Genomic DNA, 16,057 nt, shown 5'->3' on the forward strand with positions numbered 1-16,057 from the left:
CAGCTGAAAGGAAGAGGAGAGCACTTGTGGCTGCCAAAGAAACAGATTGCACTGTATTGGTCACCTGTGAAGCCTAAGAGCAGCACCTTGGACCTCACATGTGCTAGAAGCACATTCCTGCCACCCCTCTGCTTGAAGACAGGCTCACGGCAGGCGATGTTGGGAAAGGAGAGCTCAGTTGCAAAGGAGGTGCAGTCATGACATCCACAATGGGCGTTCCATCCAAGCAACCAGCCAGCATGTGTTCATTTTGCATATGAAGTTACTTAACTATTTAGGGAACCATCACACTTCAGTGTTTCCAGCTTGCCCCTGCAATTATTTTTACAGGTTTCTCATAGAGTTAATCTAAAAATTCAAAACCATTTCCCAGTGGAATCAGAAGAACAGCGTTACATGCTGATATTGTCAACAAAAGGATACTGAGTCACAGGTGAAGGTAAGGGCTGCTTATGACGCCCACTAGATATTCATCACTTAGGATTATTTTTAAACCAGCTTCACGGACGATTCGTTTGTTTCCTACGTTCATACTAACGCAGACTAATTCCAATCAGAAGAAATCATGTACAGAGAAAGGAAATAACACAATCTGGCTTTTTTTTTCTGGAACTTGAACAAAACAATTCTTTAAATGCAAACAAACGACCAGATCCATTTAAATGCTCTCCTTTGTTGAGACAGAAGTACCATTTCCCTCTGATGCATACATAGACCTTTCTGTTGTGGTGTCCCTCCTACCCCCCTTATTTGACTTGCCACATTCGTGTATACATTGTTGCAGTCTTATAGTTATACTGCAATGTCTCTCCCATTTTCCTCTCTTTTTTTTCTCTTTATCTAGTTCCTGAAAAGTAGATACATGTTTTAATTGCCTGCCGCACCTAACACCACTATTGGCTTCAACGGGAGCAGAGTTAGGCCATTCATGAATGCTTTTGAAATTCCTACCCTTTATCTATCTGCCTTTTAAGCTCTGCCCATTATTAAAGAAGAAGGAAGCTTAACATCATCTTTTGTCACCACAGCAAGTGATTGGGAGCAGCTGCTACAATCCAGGGGCTGCAGGAGACACAAGCGGTATCCCAGACCTGGTCTGTCAGCACTTTGATAGAATCAGAAATGCAATACACTGGATTTGTGAAACATCCACACAACTTGCTGTTACCATCCCTGGACTACAGTCTTCCACTACTAGTGCTCCCAGTGCAGCAATAGCAGAATCAGTCTTTTTTTTTTTTTTTTTAAACAAATGAACAAATGGCCTGATTTTTCAGAGCCCCTGCAGCTCCTACTGACGTCAAGGGGGAGCCTCACAGGCACAGCCCCTCTGAAAAGCAGCCTGGTGGTGTCTAGTTATCATATTCCGTCTCCTCCCAAAAGGAGCCTTGCATGACCCTGAGGAGAAGAATGCTCCTTGAAGATGGCAGATGAGCACTGCTTGCTGTGGGCAATTTTGCTGGCAGGGGAAGAATATTGACTCTAACTTTGTGCTGCCCTGTCCCTTCAAGACAGTTAAATGGCTTTTACGATCATATTGTCTACAGCAGAGAAATTAAAAGCTAACTTGCACTTACGTGATAACAGCTAGGCAGGTGATGAGCTGTGATCGCTGTGCCTGACTGGCTAAGAATTGCACAGTGGGGTCCTGCTCCATGACTGACATTACCATTATTATACCAAAATAATAATAATAGCAGTGCCCATGCTGCTATATTTGTTACCCCATATGCCCCAAGCTACCCCGTCCCACTTGTTCATCTCATCGACTTGATACTTCCCATCTCCTAGACTGGGAGCTTTTTGGGACAGGACTGTCAATATATATTTGCACAGCACCCGGCATAATGGAGACCAAGCTGGTTGTGGCTGTTAGGTGCTACTGCAATTCAAAAGTTCAACAATAATAACAAGTATCACCTCTGACAATCAGCGCACAAAGTGCAGGTGCCGCTAATGCCCACCTGAACTGCTCAGAATTGTGGGGAGGGAGACAAGGAATGAACACACATTTCGTTTTAGACAGAAGACTAAAAATTGATTCAAAACAGACATCAGAGCCTCCGCGTGTGGGACATAAACAAGGTGACACCAGTCAGATTTACCCAGAATGTGAGGCTGGACATAGGTTTGTGAGGCTGGACATAGCTTTGGCAGCATGGAGTGTTAAAAGAAGTTTATAATAAGGGGAGATCGTAAGGGTGTTTAAATTAGGGATGTTCCTCGCTGCACAGCGGATATCCAGTTACACAGCCCCTTATCAGTGGAAGCTATGCTGAATTCGCTCTACTTCTTTCAGCAAAAAGGACACCAGGAAGGGATATGGGGCTGGACCTGGCTTTCCAAGAGTTAACATGGTTGGTATCTGAAACACAAAGGCCTTTTACCATTAGAGCACCTTAAAGGTAGAGAAGGTCATTCTCCTCCACTAGAGTATTTGCTCTTCTTCAATATGGGATCAAATCAATGTTCTGTGAACTCAATGTCAAGACTATGGTTGACTACAAAGGGCTTTGGATCAGGATATAACAGAGCCAAGCTTGGTTGTCACTCTGTAAGGGCCTTCAGTATTTCCATTTCAAGTCTGCTTGTGGGACTGAAACTTGGCTTTTTCCTTTTTTGTTCTAACTTAAATGTTAAGTCATTAAAAATGTCTGTATCATTGGATCTTAGAATCCCATTCTTAACTCACCCTGTTGGTCCCAGGTATTTCAGCACATGTGGAATGTAAACTTTGTCACTGTTCAGAGACCCAGCACTACCTATGCTCAGCAAGGTAGGGTAAGGACAGGCTTGCAATATTAACTTGGCATTTCTCTGGTCTTTTCTGGTTTAAGTTAGGTCCTGAGCATTACTTCAATAGCTCTGTGTTTAAAAACAAACACACACACACACACACACTCTATAACTACATAACTAAACGAATGGTATAGCAACCCACTTACTGCTTCCTCCAAGGCCATTAACATTCATAGGGAATAGAATCATATCATTTCAGGAGGAAAGCTACATCTGTAGAACTTCTTATATAACAGATTGAATTCAACAGAATTGCTTTCTGCCTTTAATCTGCTCAACAGTTTATCTGTGCTGTCCTGGTTGGTTGAGCTTTCTTTAAACCATTACAGATTAGTGTTCTCCTGTGACTAGTTAAAAGCTTAGCTTTGTTTATTTTTGTCAAGAACAGGGAGAAACCGGGTTCAAATTTTCATACAGCAGTTTGCAATATAAAAAGAACATGCCCAGCATGGATCAATATATTTTGTTTTGCACAAAATACAACATACAGGGAAGCAATGAGCAGAGAGATATTACCAGTGGCTGGGAAGACCATAATAGAGACTTTATTAAAAAAAAAAAAAAAAAAGGAAAGAGGCATGTAGAGCCTCAGAAATATGTACAATAATTTTAACCCGTAAATACAAAATTTAATCTGATGTTCAAAATAGATCAACCACGCCAACCAGCTTTATATAAGAGACCAAATAATAAGTGGTCTAGTAAATTACTGCTAAAGAAGATTTATGTTTTTATTAAGTTTACATCACTGTTACAATTTATTAAGAGAGAAATCCTGCCAATAGTGATTTTTCCATCATTCAGTTGCAGCAGGGTCAAGTAACGTAACACTTATTTAAAAAAAAAAAAAAAAAAAATAGAACTCAGATACATTGCTTACAAAGCGGTGTTTAGGTAACATTAAAACACTTAGTGGTAAATTCTCACAATTGACTTACGAAAAGTGGAAGCAGCTGATCTATCATAAGATTTTGGCATGAGTGAGCCATCATGGCTGAAGCCTCTATAATGATGTTCCCAATATATTCTTATGGACCAGATCCAACAGCTACCATGCTTGTGAGACTTCAGTATAATCTATCTGATTACTAGATGCCAGTTTGGGATGGGAGAAAGAGACCATGTTCTTGAACACACTGCAGCCAAGTATTGTTCCAGGGAAACACCCATTCTGTGACCGCTCAGTGTGACTGCTGTATGAGCTCACAACTTCAGCATCTAAAATGAGTCAATGAGGATCTTTCCAAAGATCCAAAAATGACACATACTGAATAACTTAAGCAAAAACCAACCAGCCAAACAAAACCCCCCAAAGAGAGTCTGATGGGGGTGGGGAAATCAAGAAAGGATTCCAAAAAGTAAAAAGAAAACAGCTGATTTTAAACAAAACTTATCAGCAAGTGGCTTTATTTTGCAAATTCCAATGAATTGCCATTAGCTATTAATTTATCTTTCCTCTCTGGCAGAAACAGAGTGCTGTTCCAGACCTTCAACTTTCTGTCTATGCTGGGCTGGTTAGTGCTCATGTGTTATTTAAACAAAGCATATTCCAAATGGATCTGACTATATATGGAATTCCCTGACGAGTAAAAGTTTGGATGACCTTAAAGAACAAACAAACCCAAAGTATGCTAAAATAGACTTTTAGTAGCAAAGGTCAGATATCCAGTATGACCCACCATTTCCTTGAGTGGCACACCACTTTTAAACTGGGCAGTTCCCTGCTGCAGAATACCATATAAGCTACCTTGATTTGATTGGTTGCTGCTGTCAAACCCAGTGCTAGAATTATCCTCGGCTGCTTTTCCAAGGTCAGGGATTTGCAAGCTAATTGTCCTAACATTGTATACTCGAAGCAGAATTTCCAAAGTGTTAATCTCAGTAAAACCATGTTCTTCCATAGCCAGGCACGTTCTTTGAACTTGTTCAATGCAAGGGGAGAAGGAGCAGATGCGTCCACCTACAAAATAAGACAGGCAGTGGGGGAGAGAGGAAAACAACTTAATTAATCTTCGCCAAATTCTCTGTTACGCAAAGCATAACTCTTCGTACAGTGCACGTACATAATTAAAAGACCTAATATGCCTAAGAAATAAAGATCTCCAAGGAGATAACTATGCCGTTTATAGAGTCAACATAAAAATGGTGACGATTTTACAAGCTGTTTCAGCCCACTGTATAAGTACAAATATGATGACAGATTAATCCATTTTTGGAATACACACTTGTCCATGATTTTAGTTCATGGTTCGGCTGCAGTTGATCGCATTAGACTGCTGAATTTTTTTGGAATCAACACATATGACCCCTGGACTGATGCACTAAACTGAAGTTGACTCATGCACTAAGATGAAAGTTAGTTTCTAACTCTGCTCCACATTACAGCATTGCCTTTATAATAAAAGCAAACACACACACACACTAAACTGGCTGTGTTTATTTGAGTCAGAGATGGTATGTGTAGACAGAATAAAGTAATCTCTAGTCCATAGATGGAGTGTTATTAAAGCTTCACCCTTCTAGTCAAGCAAGCTCTTCTCATGTCTCCCGAGTATTAAATTAAAAACACATTGTAAAAGGCAACCCTGTGTGGGTTTACTGATTGTTAGATCAGGCAGCTTCATGGCATATGCATCAAAACCTTTGCACCACAAGACAAGACTTTAAATTATATACTGTTACTTTCCTTCCCATTGAAGCACCCCCCAGCCTTTTGCTTTTAATTACTGAGTATTTTTACCCCCCCTCCCCTTTCATTAGCCCCAATGTCACCTTTAGAGCTGGGAATAGAACGATTCAGATTTACTCTAAAAAGCCACAGCCAAATCAGATCAAGGAATTATAGAGACACTGTCTACCATAAATCCAGGTCACGTGGTCTCACTCATGATGTAATGTCCCATGATGCAACTGCCCTTACTGAAAACTTATATCGGGGGAGGGGAATGATGGAAGAACACAAAAGCTGAAGCTATAATATTTTCAGATGAAAATGTATATCGATCTGCTTTGCATTCCTTCCCATCTCTCTCTCATGCTCCAGGTCTACTAATCCAGGCAAACCTCCTAAGCACAGTTATGTAAGCAGTTAAAGAACCCATGTATTTGACAGCAAAGCATCCTGCTAAAAATAGAGGCTAAACTGGTCCCACACCAGGACTGGTTTATGTCAATTTTTTTTTGGTTTTTAAAGCTACAGATCTAAAAAAGGACAGTGTCAGGTTTGAATGCAAGTGCTGCTGTAATGCCCCAGTTACAGTGCAGCAATGATGTGCTGGATGGTGACTGGGGGAGAATTCTTTCCGTGACCATTAATCCATTCTGCAGTAAATAGGTTTCAGATTGGATTTTATTTTAGTCTTCTAATAGAGTCTTCCGTGCCAATGGTACTTATCACACATCTTCAAAACAAAGCAGCCTTTTGTCAAGCAATTCCCCGAAGTCACAATTAAAAAAACAAATCAAATAATCACCTGCAAAAGTGACTTTGGGATACTGTGTATTCCACCAAGCTTGATGATTGCAATTTAGTTGCACATCCATACAGCTAGTACCAATTAAACAAAATGTTATATGGATTAACCTGCATGGCTACCAAAAGTACTCTGAAGCTGACAGGATTTTTTTTGGGGGGGGGGGAACTAGTACATATTTCTACTATAGTCTTTGTAGACATTACTGCATAGAGGAGAAGCTGGGAGGGGAATTTCTGTTATATAATTAGAAAGCTAGTATGATATATGCATGTTGTAAAGAAAGACATTACATTCTCATTGTGTAGGAAACCAAACAAGTGTCTAACTTTGTTAAATGTCATTTCACAATAAACTCTTTGTCTTCAGAGAAAGAAGTTGCAGAGAAATCAGTGTTCTACTAGTGCTTCATTCAGTCTTTTCTTTTTTGGTGGTTTAAACAACAAAGCAAAAATGCTTTTCATTTGTAGTAAGTAGATTCTGCTGATTTGTTTGGACTCCGAAGATGGCTTTAGATATACAAATCTGCATTACTTGCCAAAAGCATGAAGCCTGCATGCAGCTGTTGCAATACTGGCCATCGGAAGTTCTTATCAAGCCTTGAAACTACAACAACATGCATTTTTGTTTCATGGGGTGGTTAGCTGACCACAGAATGTCTATACCAAATTTGGTGATGATTAGCAAAACAAACACTGACCGCCCACACACTAGACTGTTCAGAGAGCAAGGGGATTACACAAATGGGGTGTTCAAACCACCTGGTGGTAAAGGAAGAGTTTGTTTGAAATAACTAAGATAACATGCAGAAGGAAGTGCAGAACAAGGGTCACATTGCTTAATGCACTATGGGAAGGCGCTCAGATATTACAGTCATGAAGGCGGTATAAGAACCTGTATGTTGTTTTCAGTTTTTCTACTTATTTTGGATTACCTGTTTCCTCTTGTTATTAAATAGAAGGTGCACCCCGTAACACACCTAAAAATAAGCCTCGGTGCAGTAACCACCAAGCATCCTGCTTTAAGGCTTCCACTAGTTGGGAGAAGAGTCCCACATACTTTTTCCTGTACAAACCAGCCAGCAGGACAGATTTGATTTTTATGACATTGGACTTGCTTAGGGGGAGTTCAGCTGGAAGGGATTCAGGCTACTATTCTGCAAGCAAATAAGAGATTTGAGGGGTGGGGGGAAACAATATGAAAGACTGAGAAGCTCTGATTGACGTGGAATTTCTGGAGTAGGGAAAACACTGTCGCTTGAGACACATAACTGCTCATCTGAAAACTGGCTCAGCCTAAGAAAGGATGTGAGGCTTGCTGACAGGACAGAGGTCGACAGGCTTCCCCCGCCACATCAAGCTCTGGAAGTGCTGGGGATGGATAGTTTTGAACTTCCCTGACAGTGGGTTGCATTGTGCGTCATACCCTTTGGATTATCAGCTATGCAACACTGGGTACATTACAGTCGTCACACAGATGTAAATCTAGTTTCCAGCATTCACAGTTCTTATGAGCCCTGTTGTCCTTTAGACAGCAAGAGGCATTTAGAGTTTAAGAGACTGGACTTTGAATTGCTTTGTTCTGCCACGTTGAGGAGTCCTTCATGAATGGAGTAAAGACACGTGCTCCCCATTCGCTTGCATGCGCACTGCTCTGTTTCTAGACAACCAGGGGTGGACTGGACCCAACAGTAGTAAAAACAGCTCAAAAGCTGAAACTTCTTAACTGAGTTTGGCTCATTTGAGTGCTTTCCTTTGAGAAAATCTACTGCTACTACATTTGTTTAATGAGATCTATGTGTCATCATAAATTGATAGAGTAATTATCTGAGATTAATCCTGCTCACATTGGGAAGCTGTGTGAGCTTTTTGATCTGAGGCGCTGTCTAAAAATGTATGTTTACTCATGTATAATGCATCTGACAAGTACTACAGTTGAGGGGAAGAGAATAAAGAGTCTGTATGAAAGCGCCTCCCCCCCCTTCCTGTTATAGGCAGTGAATTTGTTGGAAATGTTTAACGCAGAGGTTAAATCTCACCAAGCTGTAGGCTGGGGATGAGCCCAGAGCGTGTCTGGCAGCCACTATAAATAAGTAGGGGATTGAGAGTTTACAGAAGTCAAAGCACAGCTCAGGTTGGAAAGATTAGAGAGAGAGAGATACAAAAAGGGGGGTGGGGGTAAGAGATAATACTTGGCACCTGCATAGTGCTTTGTATGTTCAAAGCACTGGACAGACATCTAATTAATAATGAAGGGACACAGCTTAGTAAGGACCAATGTCTATTCTGGGTCACTTAAGTGAAAACTGAGAATAATTCTGCTGACTTGAAGAGTAATTCCAAATTTAGCAGAATTTGGCTCTTGGTTATTTGCCTGAGCAATGGTGAACATCTCCTTGCAGTCAAGAGGAATTTTGCTTAGCTAAAAACTGAGCTGGTACTTCTAGATATGACCCCAGTTAAAAAAGAAAAACTGGAAATGCCCCCCCTTTCACAAGAATTCTAACGCACACTTAATATTCAAAAGGATACATAATATAAACACAAATTATGCACTCTTGTCTTTTGCAAGTTCTCTCTTCTAGATATAGGTGTTCTGCTAGGTTAATTTGTCACTGGTGTGTTCTGAAAGACTACGAGCAGAGAATCTGGAGTTAGCAAAGCACCATTAAGTGCCACATGAAGGGGCCAATTATTCTGAACGTTGAAAGTGATTCTGTGATGTAGGAGATACAATACGTAATTTTATTTTTCTTAGGAAAAAAGAACATAATTCACAGTGTTTTGGGATTTCAGTGTAGTGTCACAATAAGCGTTAAATTACAAGGATCCCAGAAAAAAAATAGGCACTAATAGTTTGTGGGGGCGAGGCAGCAGTGTCACAGAAAAGCATCACGATGGCATTTACTCCGTGCTAGTAGGGCACTAAAAATATTGCATTTCCAATGGGGGACAGGATGTCCTTTAAGCAAGTGTACACATGGGTGATGCAATGAAATTAGAGGATCCGGTTATCAGAGAAAATGAAAGATCTCTTGATTCAGAAAATATTCACTGAATCATTTGCCAGACTATTAACAAGAGTTTTATGTACAATATTTTTGGGGGGGTGGGTGCATTCCCAAAAGGCATTGGATAAGAGTCAGCTGTTATTGCACCACTGTGTGCAAGGCTGGCCTGAGGAGTTGTGTGGGGGGTATTTCAGGTTTGTTCCATCCCTGTTTCTTACTGTAGGAGCAGCATAGCTCAACTGCTTGGGCCTTTGGTTCATACATAGTTACTTGTGTCTTAAGAAATGTCCACAGCTGTGGGATTGGCGCTGCTGTGAGGCTCCTACCTGCTCGGGGGCTGTATGTGGAGTCTGCTGAATCTGAGCACTTATATAGGGCTTTACAATCACTAAGTGTCACAACATCCCTGTGAAGTGTGTAGAATACCTGTTTTACAAATGGGGTAACTAAGGCCAGAAGGCTATAGGACTTGACCAGGGCCAAAGAGGGAGGCTGTGTCACAGCAAGGAGTAGAATGAAGGAGACTCTTGTTCTCCATCCTGTGCTTGACCAATTAGACTACATGGCCTCTCACACTACAGCCTCCCCTCTGTGGCTTTGTTTATAGTGGTTTTTTTTAACCTCAAGTTAATAGATTGTAAATGTGTTAGCTGTCTTGAATTAAATAGCAAAGGATAGCTCTGACACTCTACAAAGGTTTATTCCGGGGGCAAATGTTTGTAGTTGATCCTGGAACAAACTTACGTGGCAACAAGAGCGTCACCAAAAGTTTGAGTATTGTGTGTCCTGGGGGAGGACGGTCTTCCACTTAGGGTGCCTGTCTGCTAGATTTAATTCCCTGCCTTGCCGCAGACTCCCTGTGTGACCATGGGCAAGTCTTTTAGTCGCTCTGTGCCTCAGTTCCTCATCTGTAGAATGGGGATAACAGCATTTCCCTACTTCACAGGGGTGCTATGATTACAAACCCATTAAAGACTGCAAGGTGCTCAGATACCACAACGACAAGGTCTTCAGTATTTATAATGCCAAGAGTGTCTGTACTAGCCTATAAAAATGTGTTAGCGACCTCTAGTTAATTGGCAAGTGATTAACTTGAGGTTAACCAGTGTAGACAAGTCCTCTGTGACTCAAGTTCACGACTGCTCAGTAGAGGAATCAGCTCAATTGCAGGTGATCAGCTGGGAGGGAGCTTGCAGCAAACCCTACTATTATTAGCATCAGTCCTTATGTCACTGACATCTTCTCCCCACCAGAGTCTGGTCAGGAGTCTTCCCCACCAACCCCCAAATTGGGAAAAACCTGTGGCATGGTTTTCACTTCTTCCTAGGCCAGCCCTGGGTGGCTATAGGCAGGGGACCATAAATAACCTAGGAGGCTCAAGAAAGAAAGTCAGTGAAACCTTTTGCATGGTGGAAACAATGTACACTGAAGGTTTTTTAAAATTGAAAGCTGAGGTTAGCCCAGTGCAAATAATTCCTTACCCTCCTCACAGGGCTGTTGGGGGGGGATTATGTAATATTTTTATAGACACTTTCTGAGAGAATAATGAGACCTAACAGATAATGATTATAACACAACATTCTATATTATTGTGCTGGGGAAAAATAGGAGCAAAAGGCCTGTTTTAAACCTATTTGAACAAAGAAAACAAAGTTCTTGGGAAGAAAAAGAAAGAATACTCTGATGAAGTGCAGAGCATCGGAGTTGTACTGTACTGTAGGTAGATGAACAGACACAAGCCCTCAGAGGAAGACTTTTAGAGGAACCTTTCACTGACAAGGCATAACCGCAGTGGACCAATTAGCTGCCCTGGCCAAGTGCCACAATAGGCTAACCTGCCAACACTGTGTCATCTGCCTCAGTCGATATCTTAAGAGTAACTGCAAGTTTCTCTCTTTTAATTATTGGGTGTACAACACTTAAGTTGAAGCGGGAAGTCTGGATAAAAGGGTTAACGCTGCACACACACAAAAAAAGGGATTGTTTCTATAAGTTCAGTACTCAGACTGTTGATCTAAGCAGCACCAAAAATTGGTTTATAAGACAAGGGTCTTGAGTAAAACCCACTGAACATACAGCTGTACTTTGCCTGCATCGTTACAAGAAAATTTAAAAGCCTGCATGAACACAATTATAGAAGCAAGCTTCTGCCTAGTCTTCTGCAGCTTTGAAAGCATTGGATAACATTTACGATGGAGGGAAAGGAGGTTGGGAAATTAATATTAGAAAGCTTTGGTTCAACACTATTCAGCTGTGAGATTTCTGTAAGTAACGAGTTCCAGAATATCTAGGAACTATACACACAGGTTATTTTTGTTAAATTATGGAGCTATAGTGATAGATTTCTAGCTTTGTTGTTTTGATTCAGCCTGAAGGGATTAATAAGATCTTAGCCAAAAATCAAGGTCAGACACTGTGAACAGCAGCCATTACTGTGAAAAAACATCAATCAGCAGATGCTGCCGAGGAAAGAGCATAGGTCTGGGAATGGAAGCAAGACAGGCAGTGATGCACTGCCGAGTCACTGAGATATTAGAAGGCAATGTTTTTTGCTGAAAGTATGAAAAGTGAAATCAGCAGAGAAGGATGCAGCTAAGGTTCAGAGGAGTCTGAATGGGCACAGAGCATATAATTAACAACAAATAAGGGCCTTCGAGCCACAAACCCACTGGCCATTTTATTCTCCAAGCTCTCTACAATATAGCAGTGCTTTAAACGGGAGGCCAGGACAATCTGAGGCATGAACATGAGTGATAAATGTATCCTTTAAACAAGGCTATTAACCATCAGCCTATGAAAATAATGAATTACAGCTATTTAGAGCTTGGGACTGAGTAGAGGAGGAAAAATAAATACTTCTCTTAAGGCTTTGTTGACCATGTACTCTAAAAGTTAGCTCTTAATATCCTCCTAGGTGATATTTTTATTACAAATACTGTTTTTGTTGTGTTTTGTTTTTTAAGGAAGAGACAAGAGAATGGTGTAGGTTGCACCTGCTTATTCCAGTCTTAATTTTAAGCATATATCCTTAAGACTTTAAGAAATAAAATGACTACTATCCAACAGCAATGTAGTAATTTTTGTATTATGCATTGTGGCCATCTTACTTAGAATAAAATCTCCTGTATGAACAGCTTATATGTGACCGCACATAGGGAGGGATGTGTGGGAACGCATTTTCTCTAATGATAATTACCACTCAACTCATCACTAAGAGTTTCGGTGAATAAAGACTCTAAGTGTACTCAGTATTCCCACTGCAGAATAGCTTTTGATTATGTGAAATCAGCCAAACAAAAGGCACATTCAAATATTCTGTTGGGGGTTTTCAGTCACCTTGCTAGCACTTTTTAGTTTTCCAAAATATATAAACAATCAGCATTGTTTCTAGTTATACTATACCCACAAAAGGAATAGATTTTCATCACTGATAATGGAAAAGCTACTTCATATTGTAGCATAAATCAGTCTTCAGCACAACAAGCTAGCACAAAACCCAAATGATGAGTTAGGATACGTCTACACTGCACTAAGCCTGGGCTCTGACTCAAGTTTGAGTCCAAGCCCCCATTCTGTCCACACATGAATCAGTCTGACTCAGGTCAGCAAGCACTCAGGACCTGGCTCCTAGAACCTTGTTGGTGGGGGAAGGGAAGGGGTGTCTGAGCCTAAGTACTGCTGTGCCTCAAGTCCAGAGTGGACGTAGCACAAGCGACAGACCCAAGTCAGAAGGTCTGCGTAGTGCAGTATGCACACATTAGCATGGCTGAGAAACCCAGGTCCAACAACTGTAAACCCAAGTTTACAATGCAGTTTGGACACTCAAGTGCGGGCTTAGAAACACCGAGTCCACAAGCCCAGATGCCACTGATCCAAGCTTAGTGGGCCGTACAGACATACCTTTAGAGCACGGTCAGTTCTCAGGTACTGTGGTTTGTTTACACTGATCCTAACTACAAAAGGCGATAGACAATTTTGCCTTTCTACTGCTATGTAATACAGGGTGACCCATAAGCAACCACGTGACATTTGTTCTACTTTGCACTGGGTAAGTGGACGCTACATTACAGTACACAGTAAGGTATAGCTCCAGAGCTACATAAATAAATCAGCTTTCCAGGATCTCAAACACTGGAATGTTCCAAGGATTCGAAGCCTAGAAAGGCTCAAGCATGGCTCCTTAGCAGTCTCAACAGATACTGGCTAAATCATTCAAGTTGTACTGTGCAATGCAGCTCCGTCATCTGAACCGAGGAGTCAGCTGAGCATTCTGCTCACTGGATTCGATAATTTGAGCATGGGAAGGGCATTACACAGCGCAGTATGAATTAGTTTCTCTCTCAGCAGACCCTGGAAGCAGCTATGAAGGCAGCTGTAACCCTTGCAAGCACAGACCATTTATTATGGGATTTTGGTTTGTTTGTTTGTCATTTTAAAGTATATGTTGCTTCTGGCAAACTGTTAGAAATTTTTCAGTGGCAGCTGAGGGAACTCCACACATAAGAAGCTGGCTGAATCAGGGCCTAACATGTGCTGAACTTTAAGTATATGCTAAAGTCCCTTGTCTTAAATGTGACCTAAGAATGTATTTAAAATTAGGCACAATCTTCCGTGCCTTAATGAACAGAAATGGACTTCAGCATGTGATCAACTAAGTCCCTTGCTGAATCAGGGCCCTAGCAAGGGGTGCTCTTGATTAAGAGAACTCTCTTTGTGGCTAAACTAGAGCATCTGGTAAGGACATCACAACTCATCCAAGGTGTTGTCTACACAGGAACGTTTTGTTTTGTTATAAGTTAAGGTGTGATTGTAAACCAGTGGTTCTCAACCTATACCTCTACCCCGATATAACGCTGTCCTCGGGAGCCAAAAAAATCTTACCACGTTATAGGTGAAACCGCATTATATCGAACTTGCTTTGATCTGCCGGAGTGTGCAGCCCCGCCCCCCCGGAGCACTGCTTTACCGTGTTATATCCGAATTCGTGTTATATCGGGTCATGTTATATTGAGGTAGAGGTGTATTTACCATTGTGGGCCGGAAGTGTTGTTTAAGATCTATTACACACACACACACACACACACCTTTCCAGTGAAATGTCAGAGATTTGCTTTCGTCAGTTATGTTACTAGTTCTTCCCACACACTCTTGGAGCTGTTAGAATATGTTTGACAGAGGTTCAAAAGCTTTTTATATGTGGCACATGACAACTGCAGCTCTCTATCTGTTATGTGGGCCACAACCACACAATATATATACACACTGCCTGTATAGCCCTGAGGATCTCACATGGGCCGCAGCTGTGTGCAGATTGGGCCACAAGCAGCTCACGGGTTGAGAACTGCTGCTGTAAACCAACAAAGACTGGTATAACACACTTATTCCAGTATAACAGTGGCTTTATTCAGTTTAAGTTATGTTGCTTATACCAGAATAAGAGTGTTCGTGCAGGGACTTATATCAGTATAACTGTACCAGTGTAACAGGTAAAACTTTCCCATGAAGAAAAGGCTTAGGGTCCCACTCTCATTGAAGTTAATGACAAAATTCCCACCAACTTTAAAGGGGTAGAATAGAGAAAGAAAGAAAGAAAGAAAGAAAGTGAGCGTGCTTAAGTAAAACCACTTCTCTCCAGGGATTATATACGTGGTGTTTATCGAATCTCTCCTACCCAAAACCTGCAATGATTAACAGGAAGTGTTGTTTAAGATCACACACACACACACACACACACACACACACACACACACCTTTCCAGTGAAATGTCAGAGATTTGCTTTCGTCAGTTATGTTACTAGTTCTTCCCACACACTCTTGGAGCTGTTAGAATACGTTTGACAGAGGTTCAAAAGCTTTTTATATGTGGCACATGACAACTGCAGCAGCTGTCACAGAAACCTGTGGGAGAAAGTTGTTTTTCTTCTGCTAAGTCTTTCTCTGTAAATGTGAAGACTTTTTTGTAGTCTGAGAAAGACACCAGACTTGACACCAGAATGGAGATCACACAACAGAATGGGGATACCCCTAACATGTAGGCTCAAAGACAGAAACCATGCACCCACGCAAATACAGATAGATGTACAGAAGAGAAGATACCTTCAATTTTTAATGCTGATTGTGCATGTCCTATAGCTTCCCACGGTGACGGAATGTCTAGGAACACTGCATCTGCAACATTCGAGACCCCAAACCCGTTTTTACAGACATCCTGATTCTTCACTGTAACCAGGTGTTCTACTTTATGCTCCTGGAACTCCTCCTTCGCTTTCTCTGCCCTCTGTTGGTGGAACTCCACTGTGTACAGATGCCCTGTTGGAGCCACTGTCCTGATGATAGCATGAGAAAGGGAACCACTTCCGGTACCTAAACAAAAAAACAACAGCTTTGAAACACTTCTTGACATGAAGCTCTAAGTGACTGTGGAATTGTCTTCCCAAGGAATCAGCATAAGTAGGACCCTACCAAATTCAAGGCCATGAAAAACATGTCAATGACCATGAAATCTGGTCTTTTGTGTGCTTTTACCCTATACTATACAGATTTCACAGGGGATGGGGGGGGGGGGGGGGACGGACCAGTGTTTCCCAGATTGGGGGTCCTGACCCAAAAGGGAGTTGCAAGGGGGTCACAAGGTTATTTTAGGGGTGTTGTGGTATTGCCACCCTTACTTCTGTACTGCCTTCAGAGCTGGACGGCTAGAGAGTAGCGGTTGTTGGCTGGACACCCAGCTCTGAAGGCAGAGTCGCCGCCAACAGCAGCGCCGAAGTAAGGACGG

General features: G+C 41.6%; 1 protein-coding gene across 1 annotated transcript in view; it reads right to left on the reverse strand.

Moving 5' to 3' along the window:
* Nucleotides 1–3,412: 3,412 nt before the first annotated feature.
* TRMT61A (tRNA methyltransferase 61A) overlaps nucleotides 3,413–16,057 on the reverse strand; it is a 30,142-nt gene continuing 17,497 nt past the window's right edge. Inside the window, exons 3-4 of the mRNA XM_065403785.1 lie at nucleotides 15,379–15,645; nucleotides 3,413–4,759 (exon numbers count right to left, since the gene is read on the reverse strand). Of these exons, the coding sequence (XP_065259857.1) occupies nucleotides 4,431–4,759; nucleotides 15,379–15,645 (596 nt within the window). The 3' untranslated portion in view covers nucleotides 3,413–4,430. The remainder of the gene's footprint in view (nucleotides 4,760–15,378; nucleotides 15,646–16,057) is intronic.

Source organism: Emys orbicularis, chromosome 4 (genome assembly GCF_028017835.1).
Source record: "Emys orbicularis isolate rEmyOrb1 chromosome 4, rEmyOrb1.hap1, whole genome shotgun sequence".
NCBI lineage: Eukaryota > Metazoa > Chordata > Testudines > Emydidae > Emys > Emys orbicularis.